Genomic DNA, 22495 nt, shown 5'->3' with positions numbered 1-22495 from the left:
TCCAATCCGGAGACCGATTAGTCGGCGAATATAAAAAGAAACCGCGTCATTGGATAATCATAAAAAGAAACCCCAGCACGCGGTTCAGTCTTGTCGGACAAAAGCACTTTGACCTACCCACAAGAGCCGTGTCGGAAAAAAATCATCTTTGAATATGAAAAGGAACCCCTACCGTTTCCTTTTCGTTGTTGTCTGTCTACTCCAATCTATATTAACCTTTACATATGTACCAATTATTTAGACAATGATCAACGTGTTATCACCGAAGTGAAGATCAAAGATTGCGACCAAATTAATCACGTCTAAGACAATTATGGGCATATGATTGACAAACGGGCTACACAGACAAAATAAACTGAAGTAGAATATGATTTCTTTAATATATACAATTCCAAAAAACTAAAGTCAATAGATGGAGAGAGACCATATGTGTATATTAAGCGTATGTTCCATAAACAAATGATGTGAGATATATATATTTTTGTACGCAAAAAAATTGTTAACAATACAAAAGGAGTGGAAAAATGGAAAAATTATTCAAAAAGTTATAAACCTATTATATAGTTACCAAGTCAATGATAAGCTTTTCATTTGGTCATTATAGTACTAAACTTTTTGATGTTTTCTAATGTAGTTATTAAGTTAATTTAAGTTGGAAATCGCTTTTGTGGCGATCTAATCAACGTTAATTATCCTATGGAATGGTTGGTGATTTGATGTGTTTGATGAGATTCAAAATAATGTCATTTTGTAATTTCTATGCTTTTTTTCCCTCTTCTTTCCTTTTTTATTTTTTCTTTCTTCCTTTTTTCCTATTCTACTATTTATCTTCTTTGGTGGGCATTCGCCGAGACCCCTTTGACCTTGTCGGTAGGAAATCAGAAAGATGAATTTAAAAAGGAAAATAAAGAAAATTACAAATTTCTAAAAATTTCTAAAACCGAGTGTTCTGAGAAGCTGGTGTGGTCGTGGACTGCGTGCCGAGGTGATCTTGATTTTTCATTTAGGAACTAACTAAATCAATTCGGACCAGACCATCGCGATTGAGTGAGCAACGGCCGGGTTTGGTCAAGAGTGGGTGAGATTGATCCTCCGCAGTACAAATCATCTACAAACTACACATCATCATAAAGTCATACAAGACTTTTCGATGAAGCCATGGCGTGCAAGTGCATGGAAGGTGTAGAATGGACAATTCTTGAGGGACGACAATTCAAACATTGTTGTTCCTATAATTGCTTGCCGATCTCGCTAGCGCATGCTATCACCAAACCAGCCATGAAGTCTTCCTTCACCGTCTCCATCTCTCTTTTCTTCTTCCTCAATTTTCTCAGTGTCTATACTCGAAGTTCTGAGGCGGCACCCGAATATCTGTTTCATGATTGCCCAAACACCACCCTCTTCACTCCCAACTCCACCTACGGATCCAACCTCGACGCCCTCCTCTCTTCCCTCTCCTCCACCGCCAACAACAGCACCGATGGCTTCGCCAACGCCACTGCCGGCCAAAACCCTCCCGATCAGGCCTACGGGCTCTTCCTCTGCCGTGGTGACCTCGACATCGCCACGTGCAGCGACTGCGTCTCCACTGGAAAACAGGGGATCCTCCAGAAATGCCCCAACCAGCGAGTCTCTGTGATCTGGTACAACGAGTGCATGTTGAGGTACTCGAACGAGTACATCTTCTCCGTCATGGAAGAGGTGCCTGCCATAACGATGGTCAACACCGTGAACATCTCTGACCCGGCCAGGTTCAGGCAAGTACTTGGAAGGAGCATCAGAGAAGTTGCCTATACGGCTTCGGGCAAAGCATCCGGGAAGAAATTCGCGAGCACAAAGATGAATTTCACAAGCTTGCAGAATCTGTACACGATGGCGCAGTGCACGCCGGACTTGATGGAGTTGGAGTGTAACAGCTGCCTCCTGTCAGCGATTAAACTTCTCGAAGGGAGTCAAGGAGCGAGGGCATTAACTCCGAGCTGCAACGCGAGGTTCGAGTTGTACCCCTTTTACAATGGCACTGCAGTGCAGGCCTCACCTCCTCCTCCGGTTACGACATCTGAAGGTTCACCTCCTCCTCCCCATCCTCCTCCCGTGACAACACCTGAAGGTATGTGGAACTTTCCTTCTGCCTTTCTTCCGATGGGACACAGAAGGGACGAGTCTTTTAACTTTTGAAACATTAAAATCCGGGATATAATCAGTTTTAAGCTTAGTCTGTCCTCTCGTGACCTTGTGCACGGCCTTGTCGACCGTATGATCTGCAGCTTGTCAAGGTTGATAGTCGGATTTGAGCACAGCAAATTTGCTTGGTTTTGCTAGTGGCACCATAGACTCGGCCTTAACTGCATCTTCCAACAATTCTTTTACAAAAGGGAAAAAAATCAAATGAAAATAGTTGGTGCATAGAAGTCTGTAGATTGTAGAAAGGATGTGGCTACATCCGCCGACTAATCTGCAGCTTTTGCCGACCCAAAAAGAAAAGGGGAAAAAAAAATCTGCACCTTTTCACTAAATTGACAATAGTGCCCTTAATGATTTCCATATTTACGTAGTTTCGTTAGATTTATTTACTTTCCTTCCTACTTCCTTCAAATTTAAATTTATTGCTATTTTAAGAATAAAAACTAGTCCTGTCTCTATCATCGCTCTTATAGCAACCTGCCCATTCTCCGGTCACTTTTATCTCAAAGACTCGCTTTTTGTGGTACGTTTGTTATTATTATTATTATTATTATTATTTTTTGTCTTAATAGAAAATCAAGTCTCTGTTTACCATATCAAGAAGTTGGAAAATGGTGAATATAGATTTACCTCTAGTTACGGATGCAGATGAAGAATTATCATCGATAAAAACATGTTATCTATCATGAGCACTTGTTTTTTTCCTTAGTTATTTTGAACATGTTTCTTGCTAGATTTAAGTTTATTTAGTATTAGTAGGAAGATATATATATGTTTGGACATTGGGGGCCTCTTTCAACGAAGAAAAAGGTAATCAGATTGCCGTATTGCCACCAATCGAGGAAGGGTTATGGTGGGGCTTGATTTGTCCCCAAGTGCAAAGCTTGATCATGTATGATACAGCCTGCTAAGAGAGAGTGCTTGTTAAATTATGTTTCGAGCTTGAACTCATGATTAAAATCTCAAAATTAAGTATTGAGCTTGGACCTGTTGACTGAAAACCTGACCCAGTTGAAGTTCAGTCCATATTGTGTGGAAATACAAATTTTGGCACGATTAGAACTTGGCTGCTGACTGAAGTCTTGAATTGGATTGAATTGAAAGGCAAAATAAACACCATAATTCCAGTTGGAGTCAAAGTCCATGTTTAAGTCTGGCCAAGTAATTCCAACAAGTCCAACTCACTGTTTGCCTCATGAAGTTAATGTGAGCGGGGTTTTTCAGAGAGATTAAAGCCCAAGTGCTCATGTGCTACGCTAACGGCCAAAATTACAAGCGGAGTTCATTCAATTACAGATAGAGCTCGGAGTGTCTAGTTTTTCCCTTTTTGAATTTTCTTAGTGAGACTATGAGAGGTTGTGAGTAAACACAATTGCAAATTCCTGGAGTGTAATCTAAGGGTGGAACACTTGAGTGGTTCAATAATTGAAACTCGTCAATTCTATGAATTCATGGTGAATTTCTTTACAGTTGGTTCTCCCGGTAAAATAAATACCACAAATCAAATTGAGTCATGTAAGTATATAATGTTCTTATTATTTGGCTGATTTCTCTAATAATTTAATATCTTATTATCCTGTGAGTATTTAATTGCAATATTCATTGGCTTTAGTGTTATTTCATGACAATTGATATCAAACCTAAGTTTAGGATTTCTAGAACTAGCATTTTTGTTATCTGATCGCTGTTTGGAATATTGTATTTGGGATCATGTTTGGAGCAAGAGTTGAGACTGAGAAGGTCAATTGGAGGAGCGTTAAGATCTGTGCCCTTAACAATCCAAAATTCAGTGAAGGAGTTGGACAGTAAGGATAAACTTTTGAAAGAAATGAAAGACGCCGATGAAGTACAATTGATGAAGAAGGAAAAGAGCATAATCTTGTTGATTCTATGAGATAAGGTGTTGATTGAAGTGGTCGAAGAAAAGGCTATGACGGCATTATGGGAAAAACTCGAGTCGCTTTATCTGATGAGGGTTTGAATAATTACTTACTCAAAAGGATGTTTCAATTTAGCATGGTCAAAGGTACATCAATTAGAGCTCATTTTGGATGAGTTTAACAAATTCAAGATGGACTTGGAAAATTCAATGAAGCCTTTTCCAATGAGAAACAAGGCATGATGTTATTGCTGATTCTTTTGAGAACTTCACTAATTCTCTTCTAAGCGGGCACACTATGATTTCCCTAGAAATGATCAAGTCCGTCTTGCCCTCTACAGAGTGATAAAGAAGTAGCGACAATATAACGTGGCATATGATATGATGCAAGGTCTAGGTATATGAGAAATAGAAAACCAAAGAGATTTTGGCAGTAATATATGGAAGAGCCATTCTAAATAAAGGTCCAACATCTGGAGTCATCCATGTTGTTGTTGCAATGAGGTGAGAAACTATAGGAGTCACAGTTCAAAGTGTAAGGGTAAATGAGTTAAGGTGGCATGCATGTGATGATAATGTAGTTATCATAACATATGATAGTTCAGTATGCTCTTCCTTTAGATTTAATTTACGTATTGATAGGTGATCAAACGGGGTTTGCTCATTCTAGAATTTGTTTTTTCTTCAGCGCCGTCGTTTTACTGTAAACAAATACTTACAGATGCTAGAATTGCAATTGAAGTTTAGACTTTCTCGATTAAGCCGCATCATTCAAGTATCTCAAGGTCCCTTCTAGCGTGTCAATTTACCGATATTCACACTTGAGTCTTAGGTCTAATTCCAATACCGTTAAGTGCGGTGTTAGAATGTTTAAATGTTAACCATGCTTTCATCTAAAAAGCTTTTAGATTAGTTTGGCAATTGTCTCATATATGTAATGACATGTGTGCAGGAAAAAACAACAAATTCACAGTGATAACCATTGTCATAGTCGTTCCCACTGGAGGTGTTATGATACTTCTCTTTCTCACTTGTTTGCTTCGAAGAAGAGGAAAAAGAAATATGAAGTCATCAAAGGAAAAAGTGGTAAATTGACTATTTACCTTTATTTTTTCGTAAATTATCTATAGCATAGAATTGATCATATTACGATACTTTTTTATTTTTCACAAGGAATAAGGTATATAAATCACACAAATTAAGAGTTTGCTTAGTATAATTGTAACTATGTTGTGCTAAAAAATTTCCGTCAAATATTGCAACTTGTGAATTGAGTTGTGCCAACGCCTAATTTTTGACAACTAATTTAATCATTCATTAATCACATAAAAAATTAGAGATTAATTTTTAACCTAAGCCAACTAGGCATATGGACATTAGAAGCATTTGCATTACTAATATTAAAATGTTTAAAAAGTATAATTTATTACTATTATTATTATTATTATTTGATCAGTAGTATAATTTACTATTTTAAAAATTATTATATGAAAAAGAAAAAAAAAAAAAAGAAAGAAAGAGCGAAACTGGGCTGGGGATGGGCCAGCCCGGCTTCCTTCCCTCTTTTTCGGTCTCTTCTATTGGGCTCGGCTTCTTTAGTTTTTGCTAGCCCAGCTCTTTCCTTTTTCTCTCTTCCTCCCTTTCTCTTTCTAGAGACAAAAGGGGGAAGAGAGGAGGACCACGTACGCGACGGAGGACAGGGGTGACAGAGGGCAGGGCTTCGAGCGCGCGAGACGTTCGGTCGAGGGGCAGGCCGGCAGCGCCAGTTGGCATGGCAGGAGGCCATGCGCGCCGGTGCTTGAAAGCGAGAGAGAGAGAGAGAGAGAGAGAGGGAGGAGCGGAGGAGTTCTCTAGTCGCTTGGCCACGCTGGAGTCTAGTTCGACGACCCTTGGCCGCTATCCTCGTCGTCCCGACCTTGCTTTCCCGGTACCCACATCTTCGGTAAGTGTCTTTTCAGTCCGAACTTCCCTTGCCCCGAGGATCTTGGCTCGGAGACACGACCGGCCATAGCTTCATCCGTCTCGAGCTATGGCCCTATTAATTTCCACTCCTGATTGTTGATTCTTTGTGGATTACAATGTGAGCTCAAGTCTTGAACCGGTCAATGCTCCTCCCCGTCAGTCGATGCCTGCCAGATGTTCGATAAAATGTCTTAGCCAAATCCGTGTTCTTTGTTCTTCTCCGGTCATGATTGGTGATGAACGTATTGGGTCGGTGGTGGCGTTCTCCGATAGTGTTGGCATTAGACGTTGAGGTCGATAAAGAAGGTTCCCACGGCCAATTGTTGATGAGGAATGGTGTGCTCTTGGCAAGAATAGTGGGTTTTCGGTGAAGAAGGATGAGAGTGGGAAAGAAATAAAAAATAGTAAATTAAAATAAAAGAAAAATAAAAAAACTGGAAAGTATGCCATGTGCGGACGTTCGGGAGGAGGGGATTTGAAGTTGGGCTTAGGGCTTTTGCTTAGGAGACATTGGGCTTAGTTCAGCCGAGTAGGGAGCTGGGCCGGTCAGATTTTAGGCTAGGATAACTAAAATTGGGCTCTCTGGTTGGGCTGGATTGAAGAAAGGGGAATTAGAAAGGTGAACTTGTGGGCCCCTAGGCCTTATATAGGAGTCTAGGCCTTGAACGGATTGGGCTCTTGAGCCCAAACTCGATCGCGGCCCAAGCCGCGTACCCTGGCCAGCGAGCCCGGACCCAGCACAACCCGGATCTAAATTAAATAAAATATTTTTATTATAAATTAAAAAATTATATGCTTTTTATAAAAAAAAAATCATTAAAAATTAAAGAATTCCAGAAATTTTATTTTCTTTCTAAGAGTCATGAGAAATCTTAAAAATTAGTTTTTAAGTAGTTTTCTCTTAAAATGTGTGAAAATCATTGATAAAATTATGTTCAAAATTGAATAAGCTCTTAGGGCTTTATCACTGGACTTGAGTGTTCTTCGAAACAAATGCTAGGTCTTCGTTTGCGCATTTCTATTTCAACAGTTATGAGACTATGCACTCCTAAGGCTTCCCACTGGCCTAGTTAGAATTGGCATTTTCTTATTTATTAACATTAGATAACGCTTTACTTTGCAATTTATTTAATGCTTTCACTGGCCGACAATTGTTATTTTAATGATTGTGTTCCAACACGATTACCTCACATGTTAGTGGATAGGTTTAAAATGAATCCAAAATATCTACAAACATTAACTACCGAAAAAGCACTAGTTAATTAATTGGTATAATCAAGTCACTAACTATAGATTCTCTGGTTGCATAGGAAATAGGAAGTGAGGTTTTCTCTCGTGCCTCACTTGATTTTTAATCGATGTCAATAGATTAGTGATGACTCATTATTAGAAAATTTTTACATCCTCAATTTGAATATTCCAAGTCGCATGAGATATGGGCTTGAGAGAGTTCACATCTAAAACAAGAGCTGTAGGCCCGCCTTTTAGACAATGCCCATGAGTATATGTCTTTTCCCCTTCGAATGAAAAAAGTAGGTCATGACAAGTTATACAAATTCCAAAACTGCAATACCTTAAAATTGAACGAGACAACTCTATAAGCTTAAATTAAGCTACTACAGCAATAACATGTTAGTTGAACATTTTATAGAAACCACGCCAATGCCCTCTTTCACAATTCAAGTTGGTTAGCAAGCTGTAAATCGAACAAGTGGAGCTATTGATCCTTATTACAAGCTTTAAAAACGCTGTATTTGTATTTATCAATGCCATAAATATCGATATTTTTCCTTTTAAACTTATTAATAAAAGCCAACTTACATTGGATATTAGAATCAATTAAATGACAACCAGTATCAACTTTTGTTAGTATCATACAAGACTAAAGTCATATGATTCAGAATACTCATGCATACATATTATCGTATCCCTTATTTGTACATCACAAGAGTTGTGTCACTATAATAGAATCATAAAATAGTGTTATCATGATTTTACATCAGTTATATTGTAAACAAGAAAAATATTATCACAAGACGATTAAAAAATATAGAAATGTAGATATCAAACCTAATAATTCACATCTGTTACTAATTCTTGTTATCAAATGGGGATCACAAGAATAATGTTTCATTTCTATAAAATTGAAATTTAATTGATCATATTTTGGGTGTCATATCATTAATTGAGCCAAGAAAGGACCTAAAACAAGTCTACCCAACTATAATATGGCTTTTCTTTGTATGTGTATAATTTGGTTTACTCCAAAAAGCAAACAAGTAATTCTCTGTTAGCTTAGCAAAAGTGCGATAAAAGGAAGTTTTATTCAAAAGTACAAGCACAAGTGTATTTTAAGTAAAAGTACGAGTATTTTACTTAGAGAGGTATCAATTTCAAATATGTAAATTAGTTTGGTGCAATTCGAGATTCCTCATTTTCAAGATGTGATATATAGAAACCCATGCCGAGAAATCTTAGCCGACAGAATGTTTTTGTCAATAAAACAATAGAGCTGGCCATACATTCGTTCAAATTTCTTCATCAATTGAACTCCATCCGTCGTCAAATAGGATTTCTTGGATTCATCTTTTTGATGGATAAGTTAAGCTTGTTCATTGACCAAGAAGAGACAAGATATCCCACAACAATCATATATCTTAGGAACTCCTATACATGTTGCTATAACAACGAGGGGGGAGCATCAGGTCCATTTCAATAAGGAAACTGGCTAGAAACGGCCTGGTTGGTTCGGCTCCAAGCCATCACCCTCTATCTAGGTCTATCTCTGAATTGAATAGGTTCTCAATCGGCTCTGAAGCTTCCAAAAAAAATCAAAACTTTCACACTCAACAAGGTTAGAACTATGCCTTCAAAATGTACAAATAACCATGTAACCATTTTACCATGGACTTTGTTTCCTTTTTCATTATAATAAACTAAAGTGTTACCAAAAACATAAAAATGTGCTCGTGGAATGGGCTGGCTTAGAACCAAGAGATTTGGCTCATACTACTTGATCAAAATTGACCCACTCTAGAATTGGTCACTCCTACATACAACACTAAGATTCAAAGATGGTATTTGATAATGGAAGAATCTGATTATTCATGCTCTTTCAGCCTTCAAAATTGTACTTGTTTGCCCAAGCAATTATGATGCATCAGTGGAAGGACTAGTTTGTGAATGTAACAGCTCATTTTGACCTTGAATATGAAGTACATGCAGCAATGCCACAAAATTTCTCCCTTTCATAGCCTGCTGCATCAGGACAATTTAAATTCCCAATCACCAACATCTCTATTAGGAAAACAAAGCTGAAGGGAACTCTTCTAGACTTGTTTAGAGAAATAGCGTCCAAAGAGCATATGGGATCTAATCTTAGTGCTTTCATGACACAAAAAACAAATAGTTTGGCCATGGTTAGAAGACTATCTATCAATTCCTTGAAATATAGGCAGCTTATTTTGTATAGCTAACCATAATATGAATCTAAACCTCAGCACACTAAGTGAAAGCCAAATTATTCGATGCCGTTCAACTCTTGTGCCTTTATTCCTAACAATCTCCCAAGTTGAGCAGAGGTAAGAATGTTACTTGAAGCAGCAATGCAAGTATCTCGTCTTCCTAAGAAGACCTAGGAAAAATTCACCACAAATAGCTACCTAGATGATACCAAGTCTTCAGACCTGTTATTGGGCCATTTTTAGATGGAGTTAAAAATTAGATAGCCACTTTTGCAGTTCAAAGAAGAACGGAATCGTCAACTACTTTGCTTGGGTATACATACAACAATATGCCATTAGGAGGCCATGAGTCATACCGGAGCGACATAGATTTACGATTACTTGCCACATAACTAGGCCTCAAAATACTCATGTTCTTTAACAATTCCCTCTAAGCTAAAGTAGCATCTGCACTGCAATTAACAGACCTAACGCTACCCTCAGCCTAGAGAAGTGATCATGATACAAGATTCATCTCATTACTTTGTTTCCTATAGCATTGATGATTTTTTTGTTTGTTTGTTTGTTTGTTTGTTTTTGTTTTTTTTTTTTTTTTTTTTGCTTCATGACCAATCAAGAGAATGAAGATTGCTTTGGGGGTAGGGCAACACGACCATGGTAGTCTAATCTAGTGCACTTCATCGTGACAATATTCCCATGCACTGGTGACCCTACAAATGCCACTAAGAGCCATTGTCAATGTAATTTGATATTCAACTTGAGTTGTTTGGTAATGCAGGTGCAAACGAACTTATTACCATGGAGTCCTTGCAATATGACTTGGCTACCATACAAGCCGCGACAAATGATTTCTCTCATGAAAGCAAATTGGGTGAAGGTGGATTTGGTGAAGTTTTCCAGGTGCGTATCAGATTATAGTTAGAAACAATCAAGAATACTTCACATCTGGATTGAACATAATGATGTCAAAGAAAAATAGACATTTAAAGCTTTTTAAAGTTATTTTTAAGAAGTTTTAACGAGGAATTAAATGATAAATGCAAAGGGTGGACTTCCTAATGGACAAACAATTGCGGTGAAGAGGCTATCTCAAAGCTCAAGACAAGGTGATGATGAATTTAAGAATGAAGTTCTATTAGTTGCGAAGCTTCAACACAAAAACCTTGTACGACTACTCGGATTTTGCTTGGAGGGAAACGAAAAGCTACTAGCCTACGAGTTTGTGCCAAATAAAAGCCTTGATTGTTTCTTATTTGGTACGTTGCAGTTTAACTTTCTTATGTGCAAAATGTATAATTTGCTTGAAATCAAATGCTCAAGCTTTCACTTGTTTTGGAAACCCTTGGTTTTTGTTCTTTCAACTAATTATAGGTTTTTCTTGGGCTACCATTGATGAATGAGATTAAATATATATTGGTAATGTGTGATGAGCTTTGCCTTGAGTTTTTGAATAGGTGCCCCATCCTAGCATATTCATGAATATTGGTACAATGATGAAGATCTCGAAAAAAGGGGACAATTGGATTGGCCATTACGTTATAAAATAGTGTTTGGGATCGCTCGAGGAATGCTCTATTTACACGAAGATTCTCGTCTTCGAATCATCCATCGTGACCTCAAATGTAGCAATATCTTGTTAGACAGTGAAATGAACCCGAAGATTTCAGATTTTGGCATGGCAAGAATTTTTGGAGTTGATCAAACTCAGGCTAACACAAATAAAATTGTGGGGACTTTGTAAGTCTTATAGATGCCTTTCTGATTGGATGATGGACTTGCCCATTTATCTATTCAAGGATGCATGATTGCATCTATGTTTGCTATATACATGTGGCTAATGTTTCTTTTTGCAGTGGTTACATGGCTCCAGAATATGCAATGCATGGAGAGTTCTCAGTGAAATCTGATGTTTATAGTTATGGCATAATACTTCTAGAGATCATTTGCGGCAAGAGGAATAACTACCACCACCAATTGGGTGGGGGTGAATATCTTGCTAGTCATGTAAGTTTCACCATTCTCTTGTGATAGATAATTACACCGTGCTTTGCAATTTTGGTAAAGTGAAATTGAAATTCCTTTGTAAAAACCTAGTACTTTAAACTGCATAAACACATAAGACTATTCTCTTGTTCTTTAGTCATATGTGGTTTTCTGCAAGATTCAGATGTCTTGCATGAGAATATTGTGAAGATTTTTTGAACTTATTCTTGCAGGCATGGAATCAATGGAGAGAAGGCACGCCCTTGAAAGTGTTGGACCCAGCTATCGTGGATTCATATTCAAGAGATCAAGTGCTTCGATGCCTGCACATTTGCTTATTATGCATTCAGGAAGATCCGGCTATTAGACCTACCATGGCAACTGTAGTTCTCATGCTCAGTAGTAATTCCATTACTCTGACATCACCTCAACATCCGGCCTTCTTCATCCGAAGTATATCGCAGGGATTGAACATCCCAATAAGAGAGCTTGAATCGGATGAATCCGCCAATAGGACTATGCCTTCATCGATCAATGGCATGTCAGTTACCGAATTGTACCCCAGGTGAATGGCGGCATAAGCAAAATCTTTCTTCATGGATAGTCTCATAGTAAGATTGTGTGGCCTTGCACCGTGATTTTTATGAAGCATAAATAAAAATCTATGCATTTGGAGAATAAGCTTTTAATTGCTCAAAGGGGTGGTGTGCATTTAAAAGAAGACCCTACACATGTTATCCATCATAATTATTATGATTCTTCTAAGTTTTTGTTACTATTTGAAGGTAAATCATACACCAATTTACTGTAATTTTGTGCATTTGTACGTTATTGTGCTTCTATAAGGCTCAATACTACTTCTCACTAAATAATGAAGTGTTTGTTGATTGACCACTAGACTGTACGTTTCTTCACTTATGAAACTAGTTGGGATTTGATGCTGTTAAAACTATATCCGTAGGCTATTGGTTCTCCATCTCTAATAGGTTGTTTCTATGGTGTCGATCAACTTGGGTGGGATTTGCGGGCCCTCATTGTAGAATGAAAATCTTGTCTAGCTCATCTCCATGAAATCCAAGTTGTCCACCATTATCGTAAGGCCAATAAGTTAGGAGACTCAAAGCCCTCCCATGTAATTGGTTGCCCACCCCATCTTAGCCCTTTTAAGCAATCCTTTATTTGTAAGCCTTCTTTGTTTTCAGAAATCATTAGTTGAAGGAATGAAAGTGATCCGTTCCCAAAAAAAGAAACCGAAAGTCTTTGTATTCTTTGACAGACTCAATAGTTCAAGACGAAGACGAAGATTATCTATTTGCTTTGTGAATGCACTTTCTTTTATGAAATCAAGAATAAATTTGTTACAATTGTGTCTTCTAAGTTCTTAGATTGATTGATATAACTTTTTAGTTAGTTGTCACGGTATTTAAATTATATTAGCTCTATCAATATCTTATCATGGAGTTGACCAGGACAAGCATTTGATTGTTATCTTTCTCCAATGATTTTTGGCCAACAAGTTTTGCAAAACCCTTACCAACAATGGTCACTGATCTACAAGCCATCCATAAAGAGAGTTTTAAACCGATTTTGACTTCTTCTTCTATTCTTTTGGTACAATTTTGCCCATTGCCTATCGGTTTTTTCTAATAGCGTTAGCTCATTTACATAACTACAACAATATCATTATATGGGAAGGATGTTGAAAGGAAGACGATGAAGCAAGTCAGCTGATGTTGTGGATGTGTTGCATTCGAGTGTTGCTACGGAACTTGTTCAAGCATAAGATTAATAGAAATATACAGTTATCTTCTCGCAGTTCCATTAGTTTAATAAGCTATCCGTTTCTGAATTTCCTAGTACCCATTTGACAAAATGTCTAAGTATTCAGACATTGAAAATCACTTGTGTTATGACTATACCAGCTGGTGATGGCAGTCAATTTTTTGGGCAGCTTGAAGCTGAAAAGCCCCAAGGACTTCCGGAGAAATCGGGCCAAGGAGATGGTCCTAGTGTACTGGGCGGTTTACCCACTGTTTTGTTCTTCCCCTGTTCAACAAATTAGCAGCAAGAATTCAGTCATATCATCTAATAAAACTATGTCATGAGTTTTAGTTTTAGCAAAATATTAGATTTATGATGTCTAATTTATATAATTAATTCATTAAAGGATATGCCGGGTATTGTTAATTTTTGAATGTAACCAATCATTTAGAGGAACACAAACATCCGACATATTTCTTAGTAAAACAATTTTGTAAACAAGTTTTGATAAATCTAGCTCTGTAGTTTAAGATGGTCCAAGTGGACTTTATGGACCTTCTCTAATGGGCTACGCCTATGAAGATTCTTCTTCCTCCCGTAGACGATATCTCCTCCCAAAGAAATTTCTACAACTCCTCGATCACATCCTTTTTTGGAAGACTTTTTCGCTAATCAATTGAGTGGAAACGAACAACAAAACTCGTTGCCTATTTTCATTCGACGTGATCATCTTCTTAACTCGAAGTAACTTCCATGGTCATGTTCATTCACACACATTACGTAGTCAATGAATAGTGCCTATATTTCTTGTTTGTGCTTATACTTTTCAATTAAAACTTCTGTTGTGATAAAAGAAGTTTTTTTTTTTTTTGGTAAGAAAAGAAGTTTATCTTCAATTACGCGGCTAAAGTTAAAAAGTCAAATACTCAAATGAGCGTCACTGCGTGACACCCCACAACCTTAACCAGCCGGCTTCGATATACATATTAAGGGTGTGTTTGTTTTGCAAAAAATAATTTCCAAGAAAACGTTTTCCTCATTTTCCAGCGTTTGGTTAATTTAGGAAAATGAGTCAATGGAAAATGTTTTTCTAGTCAACCAAAAATATTTTCCTTTCAAAATTTAAATTCAGGAAAGCGATTTCCCCTTTGAAAGAATCGGAAAATGTTTTCCAAAATATTTTAAAGTCCTTGCTAAATGAAAAATTTATTATTAAAAAGAATTTATAATTAAAAATTTTGAAGTTGTTATTATTATATCTTTTCTTTTTTAATTCTTTCTTTTTTTTTTTTTTTTTTTTTTTCTTGTTTTCTCTTTTCTTTCTTTGCCTGTGAACGTAAACCTTAACTCCTCCTCCCCTCTCTCCTTCTCCTTCGCCCCCTCCCTTTCATCACCGCCGCCTCCTCCAACCCTAGCCCCTCTTGCGCTCCCGTTGGCTTCGCTCCCTCCTCTTCCTCTTTGTCGGCGTCTTCTACACCTTCAATCATTTTTCAAAAGCAATCCAAACACCAGAAAATATTTTCAATTATGTATCACCAAACATAGGAAAACTAACCGTTTTCCTGGAAAATGGTTTCCTAGAAAAAATTTTCCAAAACGTTACGTCTTTCGTAAAACAAACACACCCTAAGTCAAATCATTCTAATATTGCCAGCTTTGCATCTCTACGCCACGGTCGTGCACGGCGTCATTTTGGATAAACGAATGCAATAGTGATAGTGACATGATTTCTCACGTTACCTTCCATTCCTGAATTTTTTAGGGAAAATGTTTCTAAAGTATGAAAAGTGGAAAACATTTTCCTCACTTAATCTCTTTTATCTCACACCCCTACAAATCCTCATTTCTTCCTCCCATTTCTTCTTCTTCTTTTCTTTTTTTTTTTATTTGAATTATTTTTTAATTTTCTTTTTTTAATTTGAATTATTTTTAATTTCCTTTTCATTTTTTTTTCATTTTTTTCTTTCTTAGCTAGTCGTCGAACCAGGTGAACCTCAAGCTCGTTGATCTCTAACCCGCGCTCGTCGATCCGGTGAGCCTCAAGCTTAACACTCACACTCGCCAATCTGGTGAGTGGAAAATATTTTCCTCACCGAACACCAAAAAATATTTTCTGAAACATTTTCAGAATTTAACCAAACACCAGAAAATATTGTCATTTTCTTGGAAAATGACTTCGGAAAATATTTTCCGGAAATGGCCTATTTTCCGCGAAACTAATGGACCATTCATTTAAAAATAGATCCAATTTTTTACAAAGTTAGTAGCACCGATATAAGCATTGTCGAATTATTTCTTTGCTTTTTTGAGATTTTCTGTTTTAAAGACTGAAAATCCATTTTAATTATCTGAATTGATAATCCTTGTGGGAACTAAGTCAGTTCTATTCGTCTAATTCGCTGCACGGGACAAATTCTAAACCACTAAGCCAATACTTTGGGGTATTGTTTTTGGAAATTACTAGACTTACTAAGATTAGTTTATATGACTAATTTTTTAAATAAGGTATCGGGCTATTATTGATTCTTATATATAACAGATTATTTAGAGGATCACTCACAATTTTACATTTCTCTTAGTAAAACAATTTTGTAAACTAGTTTTAATAAATCTAACTTTAAGGCTTCGTTTATTTCACGGAAAATTACTTCCAAAAAATTCTTTGTTGACCCCTAAATTTTAACTATTTTTATTTTATTTGTTTACATTAGGGTAACAATAATATTTAACTTATCTATTAAAATTCGTTAAAATATTTTGTTGAGGAATGAGATTTTGAACGATTTTGGATAATGAAGCCATATAAAAAGTTGAGTGAATTATCTTAAAAAATCTTCATAAAGAATTTGGGGCTATTTTCTTGTTGAGCACATCTCTCTGTTTCGAAGGATAATCCTTAGCGATTAGGTCAATATATGCAAATCTTCATAGGTAGAACAAACTGGGTTTTCACTCCATAAATAGGGGGCAAGGCTTCGGAAAAGCGGGGGTTCTCTTCGTGGAAAGAAGGAAAAAAGAGAAAAAACACGAAAGTCTGCAGCAGAGAAGACAGGTGAGAGAAAAGAGAGTGAAAGTGACGTAAGAGAAGAGAGAGAGAAAGAAAAAGAGGCCACCGCATCGTCTTCTTCGTGAGGGAGAAGCTCGAACACGCCAGCCGGCTTCGTCCGACTGCTCTGCCGGTATCGCGACGCCGACACACGGCACCTCTCCACTTCGCAAGTCCGCTCGCCGCCGCCGCCACGCTACACCAACGGTCTTGTCGCTCCACCTCGCCCTCGCCGATGCCTGCGATGCTCCTCAACGCCCGTGCTTGAGATCTGCTTGCGACCCAGCACCCGGCATTCCCTGCTTCGGTCGTGACCTCCGCCGTCCTTCCCCGACGCCACCGCCGCTCCATCGATCTCGCCCTCGACTCGCTGGCGACCTCTTCTGCTGCCCGAACCTTCGCCCCCACGCAAAGCAATGCAGCCCCGTCTTCGCCAATGATCTGTTGCAGCCACCCTAGCGCCTACCTCCGCTCCTGCAGCTAGATCTGACCACCGCAACCTCTGACCAGTGACCCGACTCCGCAGATCCAGCGATCCGACGACTTGGTGTTGCCTTTGCCGAGTGCACGAAGCTGCCGTCACTATTGAGCCGCTGCACCAGTCCGACGGAGCCATCATCACTGCTCATCTCCGCCCACTTGTTGCGTCCTCTTTGCCGGTGCCAGGACATTGGTGGCTTCGCCCGTGCCGCCCCTATCCCGCCCGACCTGCGACCAGCCGTGTCTCCGCCGCCCTTGCCGAGTTCCCTTTGCTGGACCGATTGATCCGCTGCCTTTGGAGACCCGCAAGCAAGCCGTGCTCGAAAAAAGAGAAAAAGAAAAATCAGATTAAGTAGTTTTTCTCTTATTTTTTTATTTTCTTTATTTTCTTTAATATTCTATTTTAGCGGAATTGTTCCTTAATATATGATTGATATTCCAATATGAAATAGTCCCTCAAGCTAGGGATTGACAGTCCGATTTTCATGCCTGACATCTGACTCGCAATATCTTACAAAAATCGACAAAAATCAACAATCCAATTTTACGCCCGAGATTCGATTTGCGATTTAATTTTAAAATTAGTCAACCCGATCTTACGCGAGATATGGTTCACCAATTTTTGGATATCAACATTATCTTGCTTGATTTGATGTCGTGGTGTTTGAGTCAATTTTATTTTCGTAAAAGGAAAAAGAAATAAAAAAAATCTGAATTAGGATTAGCGTTGTTTTTTTTTTTTTTTATCTTGCATATTTAGAATATGGATTTTATTTTGAATCATAAAAAAGAAAAAAAGAAAAAGAAAATGCATTCATTTAAGATGTTAGTTTTTTTTTTATTTGAATTGTATGTTTAATCTTAATTTCGAATTTCATAAAAGAAAAAATTAGAATTAGAGCATTTTTTGCACGTCATGGCATATTAGAATAAATTGCATGTTTCATTTTAAGTTTAGATTGATTTTTGCATCTTAGGTTAGAACTTGCTAGGTTAAGAGAATATCTTAGTTTAAATTAGGATTTAGTCTGACCCGATCTTTATTATAAGCTGGATAGAATTTTAATCTAGATAGTTATGTTTTGCATTTCATAAAAAAATAAAAATTTGTCTTAGGATAAATTAGTTGCAATTTCTAGGATAGATTGCATTTTTAGAATAAAAAATCATGTGCACGTCATATAGAATTAGGTCCATAAAATGTACGTTGTTGGAGAAATCTTTTTGAAGTGTTTTGAAGTTGACAAAATGTTTCTATCAGTCTAGTCTGAAGGTTTGCAGACTCTGTTATTTAAAGTCTGAAGACTTCCGGACAGCCGGACTCAAGACTCAAAGTCTATCCTCATTGACAGTCTCTAATCCGTTGAAGAAAGGTTATCCAGAACTGGATGTTTCGTTAAGGATTTAACCTTATCATCTGGAGAAGATCTCGTGGCTGGAAAAGACGTAACAGAATTCTTTGATTGATCAAGATTGATTCGATGATTGAAGATTCGATGATTGTCTAAATATTATTGGAAGGTTCTACTTATGGAAACCAAGATCCTGATTGTATGGGCGAACATGATTGATGGGCTATCAACACGTTCCTTTAATAGCTCGAACAATCTTCCTAATTGATTCCGTCCAACGGGTAGATTGGAGGAATTCCTTTGGTAAGTGCCAACGGGTATGATGGCATAAAGGAGTATATAAGAAAGACGTTCTTAGTTGTTCGAGGTGTGCACGATAGAAGAATTCCAAAGTCTGAAGCTCCTTTTTGTTTAAACAATTCCTTTGAGCGAATACTTGTATACAAAAGAGAGTCTATATTTGTGAGAAACCTTGAGGAGGTGTGGTAGAACATCTACACTTTGTGGAATCAAGGCAAAGCTGTGCTGTAACTTCTCTTTTGATCATAGTGAAATCCAGCCGGTGGGCTGTCGGTGCGGAAGAGTGGACGTAGGCTTAGAATAAAGCCGAACCACTATAAATCCTGTGTTCAATTTTCTCTTCCTCACTCTCTTACCTCGATCGTATTTCATTTTGTTAATCAAGAGAGAATTTCCTTTCTATCATATGCTAAGAATCGCTTCCGTATTTCGATAAATTGTTTGTGCACCTATTTACCCCCTTTAGGTGTTTATACTAGCTATCTCAATTGGTATCAGAGCTCGTGTACTCACTTTGTTTGAAGTGTTTTACTTTAGAGTTAAAGATCCATGGCTAGTATGCTAGCACACCGTGAATCCTCCCGTACTCGTGACACTTGTGAGTGGCGCTGGGGTTATCTGTGAAGAGTATGAGGCGAGGGTAGAACACAAAGTGGGAGTGGCGTCGGGACGGTTGGTGCTAGGAGTTCTAGGATAGAAGGATTACATTACTTAGAGCTCAAGACGGGGTAGGCCTCCCGTGCACAAACTGGCGGAGCCGATGCCGCTCTCGACGAGGCCATGGCAGGCCGAAACCGGTTGTTGTGCCTAAAGAGAACTCGCTGCCTTACTCGATGGACTAGACGCCCGAGCAGGATCTCATGAAGAATCATTCACCGTGTCATTCGTGGAACAAAACTAAAGAAAGGGCTGGCTCGCGAATTCGCGCTAGGCGCCCGGGTCGTTTCCGAGGCAAGGGTGATGGAAGGGCAAAGCAATACCCGCACCACCCTACTTTGATGGAAAGGATTACAACATCTAGAAAAACAAGATGAAAGCTTTCCTACGATCAAAGGATCCTCTGGAATGGGACGTTGTAGAAAAAGGAATTACTCCTACCACTTTGCATGAGTCTCTGAAAGAGGGAAAGAAACTGATGAGACCAGTGGAATGACTCAGGAAGAGATAGTCAAGAGACAAGCACTTGATGCAAAAGCAATTTACTCCTTATATTGTGCTTTGTCACCAACTGAATATAATGGAATATCTTCTTGTGTTACAGCAAAAGAAGTTTGGAACAGATTGCATAGCACCTATGAAGGACCAGACCGAGTGAAGGAAACAAGAATCAATATTCTTCTCGGTCAATACGAAGCCTTCAAAATGAAATCGAGAATCCATAACCGACATGTTTAGTCGTTTTACGAGATATTATGAATGGTCTTGAAAATCAAGGTCAACCAATTTCTATCCCATGAAGGTAAACAAGTTACTGCGTGGACTCTCCAAGGATTGGAATCACATAAAGACTTCGATAAGAGAGACGCAAAGAATTATGTCACTATCTCGTCGACGAGCTGATTGGAACTCTTCATCTTATGAAGTGGAACGGATCAATGAAGATGAAGATCCAAAAGATAAGAAATCCATTGCATTAAAATCAAATGATGATTCTGATGATACAGATTCTGAAGATGATATGGACGATGAGGAGCTTGCTCTCATGATAAGAAGATTCAGAAAACTGAATAGAAAAGGAAGAAGGTTCAACTCAAAGAAACAAAGCTTTCAAAGACAGCGAACAAGTCTACGGTGATGATGAGGAACCAAACAAAGATGTAGTCTGCTTTGAATATAAGAAAAAGGGACACATCAGACCCAATTGTCCTCTTCTGAAGAAGAAGAGAGGAAAAGCTGAAAAATTTCGAAAAGCTCTCAAAGCCGAAACCTGGAGTGATATAGAGTGTGAAGAAAGTGATAATGAATATGCCAATCTATGTCCGATGGCACAATCGGACTCGGACTCTAGATCGGACTCGAGCCGGTGAATTTGAGGCAAGTAATTTTAAAATTCCTGTCAAAGTTTCTAAATACATTGATGAACCGTGTTTTAGTTTTAAGACTTCTCTCAAAAGAATTTCCGAACTGAAAAAGGAAAACTCAGCTCTAAAACAAAAGGAAAATGTTTTAGTAGAAAGAGTTAAAAGTCTAGACTTGACTGTTTCCACTCTTAAAGAAAATGAAGATAATCTTTTAAAAGAAAATGCTCTTTTAAAAACAGACTTACCAAATATTTCAAAGAAATTTTCAATAGGGTCTGAGAAACTTGAAAAAATTCTTTCAGCTCAAAGACCTTACTTCAATAAGTCTGGTCTAGGTATGTCGGCGAAACAATTCCCTTGATTGATTTTCCTAAAGTAAAAGAAAGAATTAAGAAAAGACCCTCGAAAAGGGCTTACAAAAATCATTTCAAGAAAGTTTTTGTAAAACCTGTAGGAAGAAATGCTCTCAGATGTTCAAAGTGCAACAGTCCGGATCACTTTGAAAAAGAGTGTCCTATGGTATGGAAACCTGTTAAGAAAGTATGGGCTAATACTTTTATCTTACTAACACCAAAGGACCCAAGAAAATTTGGGTACCAAAGAAAGCTTGAGAGTTTATTTTAAATGCGGGTCTCCGTCAAGAAACAGGTAAAGTGGTATCTTGACAGCGGATGCTCAAGACACATGACAGAGACTCAAATTGTTTTATAAAGCTTGCTCAAGTAAATGGTGGAAAAGTTTCATTTAGTGGAAACAACAAAGGAAGTATTGTGGGATTTGGAACCGTGAAAATTGGAACTCTCACAATAAGTAATGTTTCCTTAGTGGAAGGACTCAATTACAATCTTCTCAGCATTAGTCAATTGTGTGATACTGGTTTCAAGATCTTCTTTCAAGAAGGAACATGTTACGAATCGGTAAAGACTCTACTCGCCTTTCATAGGTCGAAGACATGGAAATATCTATCTTCGGATGTGAAACCAAATGAATCGCAATGTCTTACCTCAATTCAAGATGAAGCAAGCTTATGGCACAAAAAGCTTGGTCATGTCAACATGAAGAAATTAGCCAAAATCTCATCAAAGCAGCTAGTTCGAGGTCTACCCAAATTGCCATACCAAAAGACTGATCCATGCACTCCATGTATTCTGGGAAAGCAGGTAAGAAATTCATTTAAGCCAATAAATCATGTCTCTACTAATCATGTACTATAGATGCTGCATATGGATCTCTTCGGACCAACCAGAACACAGAGTATTGGGGGTAAGAAATATTGCCTAGTAATTGTTGATGATTATTCCCGTTTTACTTGGGTATATTTCCTTGCAAGTAAGTCCGAAACCTTTTTGTATTTTGAAAAATTTGCTAAAAAGGTTCAAAATGAAAAAGGATGTGTTATCTCTAGTATAAGAACAGATCACAGAGGTGAATTTGAAAATCAAGATTTTACAAAATTCTGTGATGAATCTGGCTTTAAGCATGTGTTCTCCTCTCCATATACTCCTCAGCAAAATGGAGTTGTGGAAAGAAAGAATAGATCTCTTCAAGAAATGGCTAGAACTCTTTTAATTGAAAGTAAGATTTCTTCACGATTTTGGGCTGAAGCTGTTTCAACAACATGCTATATCATAAATAGAGTCTTCTTAAGACCTATTCTATAGAAAACCCCTTATGAGTTATTCAAAGATAAGAAGCCTATTGTTTCATACTTTCATGTATTCGGTTGCAAATGTTTTATATTGAAAAATGCAAAAGATCGAGTTGGTAAGTTTGAAGAAAGATCATATGAAGGTATCTTCCTTGGATATTCTACATCAAGCAAAGCCTACAAAGTCTATAACAAGAAGAGCCAGTCTGTGGAGGAGTCAATGAATGTCAAATTTCAAGACTCAACGCAAGATGAATCAAGTCGACTCATCAAAAGAGTCTCGAACTCTCGCTCCGACTCTCCAAAGTCTACAACTTAAGAAGCATCTCAGACTCTGGAAAACCAGCATCAGGTTGTTCATGAAGATCTAAATAAAGAGAGAGATCATCGAACCGGATACATCAACAAGTAACTG

The 22495-nt window shown here is 37.9% G+C and overlaps 1 protein-coding gene across 1 annotated transcript; it reads left to right on the top strand.

The window, feature by feature from the left end:
* Positions 1 to 1038: 1038 nt before the first annotated feature.
* LOC104447483 (cysteine-rich receptor-like protein kinase 10) lies at positions 1039 to 12359 on the top strand. The gene is made up of 5 exons (XM_039312908.1): positions 1039 to 2110; positions 5016 to 5149; positions 10268 to 10389; positions 11343 to 11493; positions 11706 to 12359. The coding sequence occupies exons 1-5, from the start codon at positions 1159 to 1161 to the stop codon at positions 12039 to 12041; spliced, it is 1695 nt and encodes a 564-aa protein (XP_039168842.1). The 5' UTR covers positions 1039 to 1158; the 3' UTR covers positions 12042 to 12359.
* Positions 12360 to 22495: the final 10136 nt, after the last annotated feature.

Source organism: Eucalyptus grandis, chromosome 5 (genome assembly GCF_016545825.1).
Source record: "Eucalyptus grandis isolate ANBG69807.140 chromosome 5, ASM1654582v1, whole genome shotgun sequence".
Classification (NCBI taxonomy): domain Eukaryota; kingdom Viridiplantae; phylum Streptophyta; class Magnoliopsida; order Myrtales; family Myrtaceae; genus Eucalyptus; species Eucalyptus grandis.
The sequence above is the reverse complement of the archived record's forward strand: the minus strand, read 5'-3'. Positions and strand labels throughout refer to the sequence as shown.